This window comes from Mytilus edulis, chromosome 5, assembly GCF_963676685.1.
Source record: "Mytilus edulis chromosome 5, xbMytEdul2.2, whole genome shotgun sequence".
NCBI lineage: Eukaryota > Metazoa > Mollusca > Bivalvia > Mytilida > Mytilidae > Mytilus > Mytilus edulis.
Window position 1 is genome coordinate 5,919,960 of NC_092348.1, and position 14,790 is coordinate 5,934,749.

The 14,790-nt window shown below is 33.4% G+C and overlaps 1 protein-coding gene across 1 annotated transcript in view; it reads right to left on the reverse strand.

Annotated features, from left to right (window-relative positions):
- Positions 1–14,280, reverse strand: part of LOC139525365 (E3 ubiquitin-protein ligase rnf213-alpha-like) — a 37,703-nt gene extending 23,423 nt beyond the window's left edge. Inside the window, exons 1-4 of the mRNA XM_071320597.1 lie at positions 14,095–14,280; positions 12,566–12,671; positions 9,731–9,765; positions 925–1,022 (exon numbers count right to left, since the gene is read on the reverse strand). Of these exons, the coding sequence (XP_071176698.1) occupies positions 925–1,022; positions 9,731–9,765; positions 12,566–12,671; positions 14,095–14,223 (368 nt within the window). The 5' untranslated portion in view covers positions 14,224–14,280. The remainder of the gene's footprint in view (positions 1–924; positions 1,023–9,730; positions 9,766–12,565; positions 12,672–14,094) is intronic.
- Positions 14,281–14,790: the final 510 nt, after the last annotated feature.

Consider the following 14,790-nt stretch of genomic DNA (forward strand, 5'->3'; position numbering starts at 1 on the left):
AATCGTTATAGTCGCCTAATTTCGGGAACATATTTTCTGTGGGAACATATGAAGGCAAATATTATACAGGAGCTTTTAGTAGAAAAAACATTTTTTTTCCTAAGTCATGTTAATGACGTCCTCTCTGTGATTAGTTATACATATGTTTGTAACTACACTGGTTAGTAAACTCATTATCCCATCGACCTGGAATAAACGGATGCAGATAGAGATTGGTTTGCATCTTATAATCACGTACATTTAGAAATGTAAAAAGGCTTTTTTTGCAGTGACTGTGTATTGACTATATATGTCCCAGTCAATGTCCCAGTCAATACGATATTCATAAGCTTGCATGTATTCCATGGTTGCATTGATAGAGGGATTTATCCTAAGTAACTTGTACGACTGGTTATCCATCTAGAGTAGGTTCTGTGAGGGTTTGCTTTAGAACTCTAAATCATTCAAGGGTTTCGTGTTGCCTAAATGTTACAAGTCTTTAATTTTCGATGAAGAAATTGTTAAATGTCGTTTTGCCCCATTTTTGCAATGTTGTCGTAAGTGAAATTCCGGTAATTTCAGCCTGTTTTTTTTTATATAAAATTGTATGATGAACTTTAACTTAATGACAATACCATTCTAAAAATTTGCGCACGGTCAACGCTTTTACAACCCTATGAAGTTACAAAAAGAAGCATTCTATACTTATAATTACATTTTTTAGCTAGGATCATGAAAACACGATTTTTATCAAGTTATTAATTAGTTTCCCTGTGCACTTTATAATGTCACCTCGTGTCATTATAAATGATAAGTTTTTTTGTGTAATGCAATTGCTTACGGAATAGCACGTGATTTGCAGTTAGCCAATCAGAATAACGTATAATAATGAAACATACAACTAATGTAATTATATCAAAATAAAGGAATTAAATTTAATCAGACCCTGTATCGGCTACATTCTTAGCATTTAGTTTATGGATCTCGCCACCAATCTTAGTGCCACATTCTTGACAAGTACCAACAATCCAAGCCCTTCCACACTGAAAAAAATGTACCTTATAGTTATATGTGATGATATATTTTGACATCAAAATTTTTCATGAAATCATATTTCCATATATTCATTTACCCAATCCTGCTTCATGTTTACATTTTTTTTCTAAAGGGTTTAAATAACAGTATTGGCTTATTTGGTACAATCTTGAAGTTATGTATTGCTGCATTTTCGTTTTGATGAATAAGATTCGAGACATTTATAAATAAGAAGATGTGGTATCATTGTAACAACTCTCAATTCCATTCACAATGCGTACAAAGTTAAACGGTCATGGGTCAGAGTACATCATTCAACAAGGAGCTTTAAATAACACCGAACAACAATCATAAAGGGTCCCAACAAGACTAGTGTTAAACCATTCAAACATGCAGACAAACGGTCTTGTCTTAATAATAAAAGAGAAAATCGAGAAAACACAACAACAAACGACAACCATACATATGCAGAAGGTTTCAACAGGCGCAATCTGCACTATAACCTGACACAGTAGTGCAACATTGCAACATAAAAGGACACACTATAACATTTCAATAGAAATGGCTTTACTCGAATAAATGGACATTAAGACAATAACTAAACATGCACTGAACCAATAATTTTTATCTATGAAACCATATAGATAACAAGAAGTAATTGTAACAGGATGCTGTTACGAAGTCTTCCTAACAAAGCTCCCATACTCGCCATTCCTATGGTCCCATATTTGATTTGATTTGATTTTTTGTCCCATACAAGAATATATATGGCTCAGGGGTGTGGATCCCGACCATTTACCAGTATTTAAACTGGAGGGGGCGTTGGTGACTCCAAGGGACTTTACCTTCATTTTATTTGATTTGTTTTATTGTCCCATACAAGAATATATATGGTTTAGGGGTGGGGATTTGAACTATCTAAAATTTTTCAAACATGTGGGGGTGATGTGACCCCATGGACTCTCCCTTTACTTCATTTGATGTGTTTTATTGTTCCATACAAAAATATATATGGTTAAGGGGTGGGAATCTCGACTATTTACAAGTTTTCAAACAAGAGGGGGTAGGATGACGTCTAGGGGCTCTTTTTTTCCATTTTATTTGTTTTATTGTGCCCTAATAGAATATATATGGTTTAGGGGTGGAGATCTGGACAGTTTACAAGATAATAGCACATTCGCAAATTTAAGGGGGTGGGGTGACCCCAGGGACTTCCCTTTAATTTAATTTTGATTTGTTTTATCGTCCCATTCAAGAATATATATGGTTTAGGGTGGGGATCTGGACAGTTAACAAGATAATAGCATGTTCTCTTATTTTCTCACCCTATACTTCATTTAATTTGTTTTATTGTCCAATATTTCTAAAGACTGTGTGTCTATCACTTACAGTTTTCATGTTATAGTCATTGGATTTCTTTTAATTTAATCCCATAGGGTTCTATAGTAACCCTCTCCCTTCTTAAGGCCCCTAAAATATCCCTAACAGACCCCAATGCAAAACGAAAGATTGATGGCTCACATTGACATGTTAGTTTAACATTTTAAGAAACTTTAAGTAATCTGACAAACGGTTTTGGAGAACGCTGCGGACAAGTTCATTTTTTAAAGTGGCCGAAAAGGAAAAAGAAAAAGAAGAATAATAAAAATAATAAGAACTGAGCATAAACAATAAATGGGAGACTTAAATATCATTAACACCACGTTAGAAGTACGGAAGTTAACATTACAAGAAATATTGATTTAGTTGTTCATTGTAGGAGTACAGTCAGAACAGAAGTGAAACTAACGTCATCCTTAATTTCTATTAAAGGAAGTGCATATCAAAAGAAGCCACACAAGATATAACGCGAAATAAATAAACATTGAATCACATAAGTATATTACAAATTGTGTCAAGGGGTCAATTTAACACGAAAGAACAATTAAACAGCACAGCAGTTACTGAAAGTTTGTCAAAAGCCAAAAACAATTACTTGTATAATATGCATCATATCCTAGCAGCATTTACAAAACCTTCAACGGCTTTAAAAGATGGACGAAAGATACCAGAGGGACCGTCAAACTCATGAATCCAAGATAAACTGACAACGCCATGGCTAAAAATGAAAAGGACAAAGAATAGTACACATGACACAACACAGAAAACTAAATAATAAACACCACGAACCTATTAATGTTCAAACACAAGGATAGTCAAATTTTACATGACTTCTGTTAGGATCTTACATGATGATATATATGTGTCTTATAAAGAAAGATGAAGCCATATCTAAATATAAATAAAAGTTTATTTGTAATGATAAACCCCAAAAATTTTCGAAAATAAAACAAAAGTTTTGTTTTTATTCGGGATGACAAAATCGAAGTAAGTACCAATTCTGACAATATCCAAAGATATTATTTCAACAATAACTTCACACGGTTGACATGTTGATTTCCACGCGCTTTTTTTTTTTTTTTAATATAAACGGTAAATTTAGTATATGTTTTACCGTAATTCATTAGTTTTCTACAGGTGCCACCAAACTGAACAATCAAATTTTCTTGTCTATGAAAGAATTTGGTAAAGATTTTAAGCAATTTTTGGTGATGAAATTCCCGACCTAGTAGTGCACCGGTGATTCATTGATTAAGTTTGTTAAAATCTATGACACCACTACACACACGGGCACGACAAGTATGTAACAAATCAAAATTAATCGAACTCATCATGGAATAAACATTTCAAAGTCAGAACCCTTTATTCCTGCAAAAAAGAACAGAGGGAAACAAAACTTAAAGTTGATCTTTAACTCATCATGGCTAACTTACATACCAAAAATGAGCCCAATATCTAAAAGCGTTTAGAAAAAAGATAACTGATTTTTAACAATTTATCAAATAAAGGCAACAGTAGTATACCGATTATCAAATTCATCAATCGATAGAAAAAAGCAAATCGGGGTAACAAACTAAAACTGAGGGAAACGTATCAAATACAAGAGGAGAACAACGACACAACATTTAAATGTAACACACACAGAAACGGACTAAGCATTAGGTAGCACTCCACAGTTAGGTGTGTAGTTTCGCAATTTTTAAATATTAGAGCTAGTGTGCAATAAAATTCATTTTTGCATAGCTGAGTATTAAAATAGCATTCGTATTTGGTTATATGAACATCTAGAACAAATAATGTATGTAATATATGCTGTTTTCTGTATGACAGTCCGTATTTGTATGTCAATAATCTCATCATAGATACCAGGACTAAATATTATATATACGCCAGACGCGCGTTTCGTCTACAAAAGACTCTTCAGTGACGCTCGAATAAAAAAAAGTTGAGAAAAGCAAAATAAAGTACGAATGTGAAGAGCATTGAGATCCAAAATTTCTCAAAGTGTTGCCAAATACAGCTAAGGTAATCTATGCCTGAAGTAGAAAAGCCTTAGTATTTCAAAACATTCAAAATTTTGTAAACAGTTAATTTATAAATATTACAATATCATTGATAATTCATGTCAGCACAAAAAGTGCTGACTACTGGGATATTCATACCCTCGGTGAAATAAAATTCAACCTGCAGTGGCATCGACCCAGTTGTTGTAAATAAACTTATCATAGATACCAGGACTAAATTTTATGTTTACGCCAGACGCGCGTTTCGTCTTCAAAAGTCTCATCAGTAACCATACATTGGTCCGGCAGTTATTGTTATGTGTAATTCCAACTTTTTATCGCACGAACTTTGTGATTAGATTTTACGAAAAAATGAGGCAAAAGACACCCATTTTTTATTTGATCATTAGGAAGATTTATGAAAACAGATTCTAAAAAGGTATCACTCAAAGGAATTGAAATTCTAGTCTGATCCAAATTTCGGGACAAGTTTACCCCCCCCTTTTTGCAATATATTATGGTAAATTAATGCAGAGTGTTGCCATGGGTACACAGCAAAGGAATTATTTTTTCACCCTTCTAACTTTTGAAAATCAAATCTATGGAAGATACTGATTATATACATATGCACATGTACAACAGAAAAAGATTAATGTATTAGAATCCAGGAATAGGAGATGATAAAATATTTTGTGGCTAATTTTTAATTTTATTTTCTAACTGAGGAGTACTACCTTAGACAAAATCGAATGAGAATTACAACTATAACATCAAAGTCTGAAGTCCATTAATTCGATTAAAATTAGCCGAGCGGAACAAACTATAACTGGATCTGTAACAAAAAGTGATTCCTATACATACCAAAATCAGCGAAATATCCAAAGACGTTTATAACCAGTCGGGATATCAGGGATTTTCAACAAATTATCAAATTCCAAAGCCTGTTATTTCTACAAATGTTAGCAGTCGGGAACGACACTTTACACTGATCTGTAACTCGGCATGGTTAACTCACCATGGGTAATGTCGGAAGGTCAGAATGACAGAATGACGGAACGGAAAGACGGAATGACGGACAACGGTAAAACTATATGGCCCGAAAACTTTCTTAACGGGTTAATTAAACCAACAGAAACTATAATTGAACACTCTAAAAGTTAATCGAAAAACAAATATGACAGAGAGCAAGCAAAACCAATAACTGAATTAAAGACTCCTGACTTGAGATAACACATACAACATTTTGTAGAGTTAAAACTTTCTTTTTTCTTTGAAATGTTTGATTGTTAAACATTGCATATCAAACTTGTTACCATGGTGAGAGTTTTTGTCAATCCCAGGATAGTCGGAGGGATCACGCTAACATGTTTAACCCCGCCACATTCAGTATATATGTGTCTGGCCCAAGACAGGAGCCTGCAATTGATTGGTTGTCGTTTGTTTATGTGTTACGTATTTGTTTGCTTATTGTTGAAGACCGAAGGATAACCTAAATGAGTATTTCCGGTAGGAACACTTTTTGGCCCCAAAATATAGCAGTTTTACAAAATTGTTAAACAGTAAACTTTTAGTTATTAATTGGACAGTAGAATGCTTCTACTACATAAATATGGGCTGTTTTTGACAATACATTGCACATTTATCGGGTACTAGCACCATTAAGTCATGCTAGATCACTAAACTCTTCACAATTCTAGCATTTAAGTTAAATTTTAGACGGTTTTCGTGTAAAACGAAAGTGGCCGCATTCGTTTTTATCCTTGGTATTAAAATGTAAGTTTTATTTGATGATAATACATAACATATATAAAGGCTGAGGATAAACACGGAGGCGACCACTTTCAATTTTGACAAAAATCATCTGAAAAGTGACATTTTTCGGCCTATTTTGTAGATTTGTCATATTTCAACTTGAATCAAATCGTTTTTAATGACAAAATCAGTTAAAACTTTTAATATAAACTGATAGAATCAAATAAAATAGACACTTAAGTGTTAAAAAAAGTGGTCAAAATCTTTCGTCAGATGAATCTAAAATTTGAGGCCATAATCGGTCCTTACCTGACCCACACCTTTGATAATATATGTATCATTTGATCTCTTGTGGAGAGATGTCTCATTGGCAATCACACCACATCTTCTTTTTATATTAAGTAGCATATCACTGGAAACTTCACTCATTTAACCAATAAGATTTTTGTTTAAAGGTTTTTACACTAAACATTCAGGATTCTATTTTGTCAGAATTATATCCCCATTACGCCAGTTGATTTTCAAAATCGTAGAAACGGAAGACATTGTAGGTAAGACGCGCTGCCAATTTTGCTCTTGAAAACCGATAAATTTATCCATAAAGCACCATTGCGATCCGTATATGTCAGTTGTATTGTAAAAGTCAAATGTATCTACTAGCTAATGAGCATCGGTTTATGATCTTGTCTGCATTGATTCAACTCAAAATGGTTGTCAGGTGGACTTTCCGAAAATTCTTAAACATTAAAAAAAAATCTAGTTAAATATTTCGTGGAAGGGCAGAATTTAAAATTTCAGTGGTTGAAGATTATAAACCCTAGTTATCACACACAAAACAAGAGGCTCTCAAGAGCCTGAATCGCTCACCTTAATTCTTTTGGTTAAATCTCTCATCAATGATTATTTTGACTTTTCAATTTATTTAAATGTTTTTTGGATCGTCTAATTTTCTTCAAAAGCCAAAAAAAATAATCATTTTCTCCTATGTTCTATTTTAGCCATAGGAGCTATGTTTCTTGACATACAAGGAAATAAAATATAAAATTTATACTAAATACTCTGAAACTCATTTAGCCTAAGTTTTGCTGAAATTGATACAGCAGTTTCAAAGGAGAAGATTTTTTAAAGTAAGTCAACATGATGAACAAATTGTGAAAAAAAGTCTTTAAAGGGCAATAACTCCTTAAAGGGTCAATTGACAATTTTGGTCAAATTGACTTATTTGTAGATCTTACTTTGCTTAACATTTTTGCTGTTTACAGTTTATTTCTATCTATAATTATATTCAAGATAATAAACAAAAACAGCTTCCTTAAAATTATCAATTCAGGGGCAGCAACCCAACAACAGGTTGTCTGATTCATCTGAAAATTTCAGGGCAGATAGATCTTGACCTGATAAACAATATTTCCCACGTCAGATTTGCTCTAAATGCTTTGGTTTTTGAGTTATAAGCCAAAAACTGCATTTGACCCCTATGTTCTATTTTTAGCAATGGCGACCATGTTTGTTGATAGATCAAAACTTTAGATACAATTTACTAACTAGATACCATAAGGAACATTCAGTTAAAGTTTGGAATTATTTGGCCCAGTAGCTTCAGAGGAGAAGATTTTTGTAAAAGATTACTAAGATTTACGAAAAATGGTTAAAAATTGACTATAAAGGGCAATAACTCCTAAAGGGGTCAACTGACCATTTCCGTCATGTTGACTTATTTGTAAATCTTACTTTGCTGAACATAATTCCTGTTTACAGTTTATCTCTATCTATAATAATATTCAAGATAATAACCAAAAACAGCAAAATTTCGTTAAAATTACCAATTCAGGGACAGCAACCCAACAACGGATTGTCTGATTCATCTGAAAATTTCAGGGCAGATAGATCTTCACCTGATAAACAATATTACCCCATGTCAGATTTGCTCTAAATGCTTTGGTTTTTGAGTTATAAGCCAAAAACTGCATTTGACCCCTATGTTCTATTTTTAGCAATGGCGAGCATGTTTGTTGATAGATCACAACTTCGGATACAATTTACAAACTAGATACCCTAAGAAACATTCAGTTAAAGTTTGGAAGTATTTGGCCAAGTAGTTTCAGAGGAGAAGATTTTTGTAAAAGATAACTAAGATTTACGAAAAATGGTTAAAAATTGACTATAAAGGGCAATAACTCCTAAAGGGGTCAACTGACCATTTCCGTCATGTTGACTTATTTGTAAATCTTACTTTGCTGAACATTATTCCTGTTTACAGTTTATCTCTATCTATAATAATATTCAAGATAATAACCAAAACAGCAAAATTTCGTTAAAATTACCAATTCAGGGGCAGCAACCCAACAACAGGTTGTCTGATTCATCTGAAAATTTCAGGGCAGATAGATCTTCACCTGATAAACAATACTTCCCCTGTCAGATTTGCTCTAAATGCTTTGGTTTTTGAGTTATAAGCCAAAAACTGCATTTGACCCCTATGTTCTATTTTTAGCAATGGCGACCATGTTTGTTGATAGATCAAAACTTCGGATACAATTTATAAATTAGATACCCTAAGGAACATTCAGTTGAAGTTTGAAAGTATTTGGCCCAGTAGTTTCAGAGGAGAAGATTCTTCAAATAGTTTACGACGACAGACGACGACAGACGACGGACGACAGACGACAGACGACAGACGACAGACGACAGACGACAGACGACAGACGACAGACGACAGACGACAGACGACAGACGACAGACGACAGACGACAGACGACAGACGACAGACGACAGACGACAGACGACGGACGACGACGGACGCCAAGTGATGGCATAAGCTCACTTGTCCCTTCGGGACAGGTGAGCTAAAAAGATACTTTTCGAAGATATGCATTTTTATCATCCAACTTAAAAGACTGCCGTCAAGTACTTTTAGTAAATAAAATAGCTATTCAAACACATCTTCTCTGTTTTTGTGATTCATTAGACTTGTTAGATAGGTATTTCACTTAAACCATATACTTCATCTATTCGTACTATTTTTGTAAGTTATAAAGACAACTTGTAGCTTTGATGTATAAAATGATAGAATATGAAACGATATATCAAATGTTCTTGCTTTGTACATTTTAAAGAAAAATATACACCTCAAATACGTTCTAACATAAAAAGGTAAACTCGATTTTCTCTTTTCGATACAATTGTTACCCGTTTTTGGATTTTTTTCATGAGTCATGGAAGGGCAGACACGAAAATAACTGAACTTATAGATTAAGATGTTCTCCGTCCATGGTAAAAAAAAACAATTCAATCGGAAGTTATGCATTTTCTACATCCAGCTTGATAGATACCCATGCCGTCGACTTGGTATCTAATTAATCTGCATTCATATGTAATAGATAAATTGAAAACTGTGGGAGAACATGCCTACCTTTTTAAAGTAGGCGACAATTTGCACAGCTATTAACCTTTATATCTTAAAATGTAAGCTAAAAGAGAAAACTAGAATCAAATTTTGATAGGAATTCGTAAGTACCAAAGTGCATACGCATGTACTACCTCCCTATGATGCGAAGTAATAATTATGTAAGAGTACTTACATTACCAATGACATATGGATGGCCATTTGGACACCCTACAATACACAAAAATGCCTGATATAGTTTCTTTGTTCTTGATATGTACAGTTTATTCTAAAAACCATAGTGTAATAATTTTCGACAGAGCTTGTCATATAAACGCTTTAATTTTTACTTGGTGGTACCCTTTAATTTTAATAAGACTATGGATGTGTATTCACTCTGTTTAAGATCTATGGCGTATGCATCATTTAAGCTTATTTCGAAAACTTTATAATATCATTAAATTGTATGTTTTCATTTGTATCTTTGCATTCAAGGGCCAATGTCCGTGACCGGAAAAGATGAAATAAGGTGAACGTTACAAGTAAAAAGTATGGGCAATGAAAGTTAAAATTAAAATCACAAAAAAAAACCTTGAAGGCAGATTCAAATGGAAAGTCCGTAATCAAATGGCAAAATCAAACCTGTTTTTTAGCTAGCTAAACCTCTCACTTGTTATACAGTTGCATATCATTCCGTTAAATTGACAACGATGTGTGAACAAACAAATACCTGTATCTTGGCATTGCATAAGGTCATGTTTTTCTCTTACTGTTTGATTGTCTTAACACTAAGTATATACGATAATGGATGTGTACTGATTGATAAGCTTAGATGCATGCTTTTTTATTTGTTGTAAGTGGCTCTTGGTACTGTCAGATCTGTACGAAGAGTTTTGTTAAAAGTATTTCTATTTGTATCAATTTGAGTTAAGCACTTTTCAGCTGATTTTTATGGTTTATTTTCATATTGTACTGTTACGCCTCTGTTCCAGGTTAGGGAAGGTTTGGGTTCACACCAACAGGTTTAACCCGCCGCATTCTGTATTTATGTGCCTGTCCCAAGTCAGCAGCCTGTAATAAAGTGGTTGTTGTTTGTTGATTTGTTTCGTTCATTTTTTTGTACATAAATTAGGCCGATGGTTTTCTCATATGAATTGTTTTACATTTGTCATTTCGGGAACTTTTATATCTGACAATGCAGTATTGACATTGCTCATTGCTGAAGGCGTACGGCCTGTTGTTGTTAATTGCGGTATCATTTGGTCTCTTATGGAGAGTTGTCTCATTGACAATCTTACCATATCTTCTTTTTTCAAAGACATATTAGGTAAAAATATCAAATAGGGGGCAAGTAGTCAACATTGTGTTAAATTCTTAATCACTATGAAAACAAACAGTCTTACAACAAAGAAGCACAGAAACAGTATAAAGACAAGGAATATTAAAAAAAAATGAAAGACAAAAATACAAAAAATAACACCATGACAACAATAAAACAAGTAATCCTGTGTTAGGATGCTAACACAAAAGTCACCAAAACGGACCCCACATCATTGTTTTACGGTATCCATGATGCCACATAACCTGTGTGTAAAGTTTGATTCAATTTAAAGGATTTTGATTTTTTTCACATTTTTGCCGTTTCCATGGTTACGGCGGCCATTTTGGAAATTTTAAAGTCAAAAGTAATGTCTACATATGGCAGGCAACATTTGTTTTAAGTTTCATCAATTTTGAAGCTTTTTGAAAATTTTCACATTTTTGGAGTTTCCATGGCAACGGCGGCCATTTTGGAAATTTCGAACTAAAAAGTGAAGTCTACATTAGCTTCACAACATATGTTATAAGTTTCATTTAATTTGAAGCATTTTGATGTTTTTCTTATTTTTGCTGTTTCCATGGTTACGGCGGCCATTTTGAAAATTCCAAAGTGTCACTTCTGCTGCAAATTGTTCACTCCATAATTATATACCATCATATACCATGAAATGTCTCTAGAACAAATTTAACATTGATGTTCTAGAATATTCCATGAAAATTCACCCCCCTCAAATTATGCCATGGAGACCCCCTACTGAAATAAAATTAGTGCCAAGTTGAAGCAGACATGTGTCTCTAAATATTCATAAGAGAATATATAATTCCATCTACTCTCCATACAGTGGAAAATTTAGAAAATGTAAAAAAAAATTAACCCCACCCATCTTTGAGCCCCCCTAATTATGCCAAGATGACACCCTGGTATCATGGACATTGGGTTCTGCACCCCCCATGATGCAGACCCTTACCCAGAAAAAATATAAAATTTCCATCCTCTACTCCTTCCAAGAAAATGGTAGGACCGTTTTAGGGGTTAGAAAAAGAAAAATAAGAATAATAATAATAATAAGAAACCGAACAAAAACATAAAGTCCCCAAAACTCCGTTTTGGTGACTTAACAAGGACGGGATGTTTAAGTACACCGAAACAAGGACACGACATATTGAACAAAGAAACACAAAAAGTTATATATAAAAAGCATATTACAAAATGAAAGACAATAACACATTTAACCATAGAACAAATATTAATATGGGATGTTACGCGTCTTCTGATTTGGTTACAGTGGTTTGTCAATCAGCTCATATACAACATAATGTTTTCAGGTGACTGTGACGTCATCAACGTTTAATTATGATTTACTCTTGTTTCAATGCAAATATAGAATTGCTACGCGCGTTATTCAGTGTGCGCCATATTTTTCATGTTAATTCTTTATTGACGGAAAAAAATATACCAGTCATTCCTTTATTAAAACATTGACGGAATGTATAGAGACAAGTCAAATGGGTATCACAAAATCACAGTAAAAGTAATATTCATTTAGACAAATAAAATAATACAATATCACGTTACTTATATGATTTTTGTGAAAACTGTTTTGAACTGTTTTATTCCGAATGCACAATCCTGCGAACTAAGTTTATCGAAGAGCGGAGTGAACGATGTGTAATAATCACAATAAGTTAATGAGTTGTTTTATTCACTTACTATAAAAGACAGGAGTTTCCCTGGATGAACCAGATTGCAGTGCCTGTATAACCATTAATTTTACATCCTGTAAATCGTCTTGTGGCATTGTAGGAAAGAATGATTCCTTAAATATAATTAACAAAGACAACTTCAACGAAAAGCCAAGTAAGATTTTGAACAAGATAGATCTCGGATTCACATCCGAACGGAACTTTTGTCAAGCTATGACATTTAATATCACCCTGAACATACTACTAGTACTTTGATTCTTCTCTTACTTTTTCAATGTAAACGTTGGATTTTGGTTAAGGGTTTATTTCAATAAAAAGTTTCTGCATTGAAAACACAAATATGAAAACGCGCGAAAACATCCATGTATAACTGCTCGAACTGAGTTATAACATAGAACGACTACTATCGAGGGCATATATGTCTGCTACTCATGGTTTGCAAACTTTTCGATTCTTTATAATCTAAACTTAAATTATACCGATTTAGTCCATTCCCAATAGTGATCTAACATTTGGTTGGTATGCGTAGTTGTGCAGTGTTTTTTTTCATGGTATTTATGTCAGTCTGTGTTGTTTGGTGTCGTATTCTGTGTCACGAATTTTTGTGTGTGTATAAACTAGTTTGGTGATCCCTAACGGTTTAATTTTGACGGATAAAAGCACGATCTCATTTCCGAGTGTCTTTGTAACTCTTGATACAATTGTTATTTTTCTTAATGCTAAATTTAAAAAAATAGGAATAAAATGTCCATTGATATAACTCTCCACGAGAAACCAAATGCTACTGCCAACAAAACTTAAGTTTATCTGAACATAAACATTCGTGGTAAGGTAAAACTTGACAAAATAATGTTCATAGTACCTGGTCAACCTACAATACTCAACGACGAGAAACCAAATTATCTTATAGAATACTATTGAAACCGATCGGTTTGATTTAAGAACAATACATTCAAGTAATTATGACATTCAGTTAGAAACAAACGACAATAACTGTATATATGATAAGTTGATAACATGGATCAACATGTCCATGACAGCTCTGTACTCCCCTAACTAAGAATGGTTGGGAACACATACTGCACAAGAACATATTATTAAATGATAACGCTTTGCCTTTTTAAATAATCTTGTAGAAATTTATCTCTTTTTCTTCGTTTTTTCAATATATTTGAAGGGATCCAGGGTTCTTTTTGTTTAAGCTTTGTGAGTGGCAATTAATTCGAGAATTGCATAAATGTCTTTGTTTTTGACCATGGCTAACCAACTGCATATGTGGAGCAGGATCTGCTTACCCTTCCAGACAACATTAGATCACTCCTAGTTTATGGTGGGGTTCGTGTTGCTTATTCTTGAGTCTTATGTTGTGGCATGTGTACCATTGTTTGTCTGTTTGTCTTTTTCATTTTAAGTCATATCATTGTCAGTTTATTTTCGATTTATGAGTTTGCCTGTCTCTGGTATTTTTTGTTCCTCTTTTGCATTCACGCTATAAGATTATAAACACATATTGTTTTACACGCAGGTTTAACTTACCAACATACTATTCGGATCAAGTGCTATTTTGTGGAGTGGTGAAAGTAGACTAGATTTCCCTGGAATTTCTAGCATCAATATTAGGTAATGTGTCAGGAGACAGAACATGCTCTGTTCAGCAAGAGTCATTCCTTTGGTAATGTTACCCCTTGATAACCATATTGAATTTCCAAACAAGTTGTCAATAACAGTCTGAAGTTTATAATTATATATTATACAATTTATATTTTAAAGAAATAATGTTAAGAAAATACGAATAGATGAAACCTTATTGTAATATTGATAAGATATATTGTGTGTTTAGCTTTTACTGTTTATTTAACTGTGTCATATTTGAATATCGAGTTACACATGTATTTTGGTATAATAATGCTCTGTTGGCGCTTATGCATTGGTTAAGTTTTGGTTTGTTAAAAAGCATATTTGATATGCGTGCCAATAAGACAACATTTCATTCCATGACAATTTGTAGAAAGGGAACAAATCTAGGTCAAGGTACGGCATTCAACACCGAGACCTTGTTCAAATCGAGAACCAAGCTATCAAGTGCTAGTGTAAAACTATTCAAACATCAATAAAAGAACAGTGGCTGACTGGAACATGCGTAAAATTGTGCTGTTTTTCTGTCACGTACTGTTGTCATTTAATCAATATTTATTTCAACATTATCATAAAGCGGGAGGTTTGGCTCGCCAT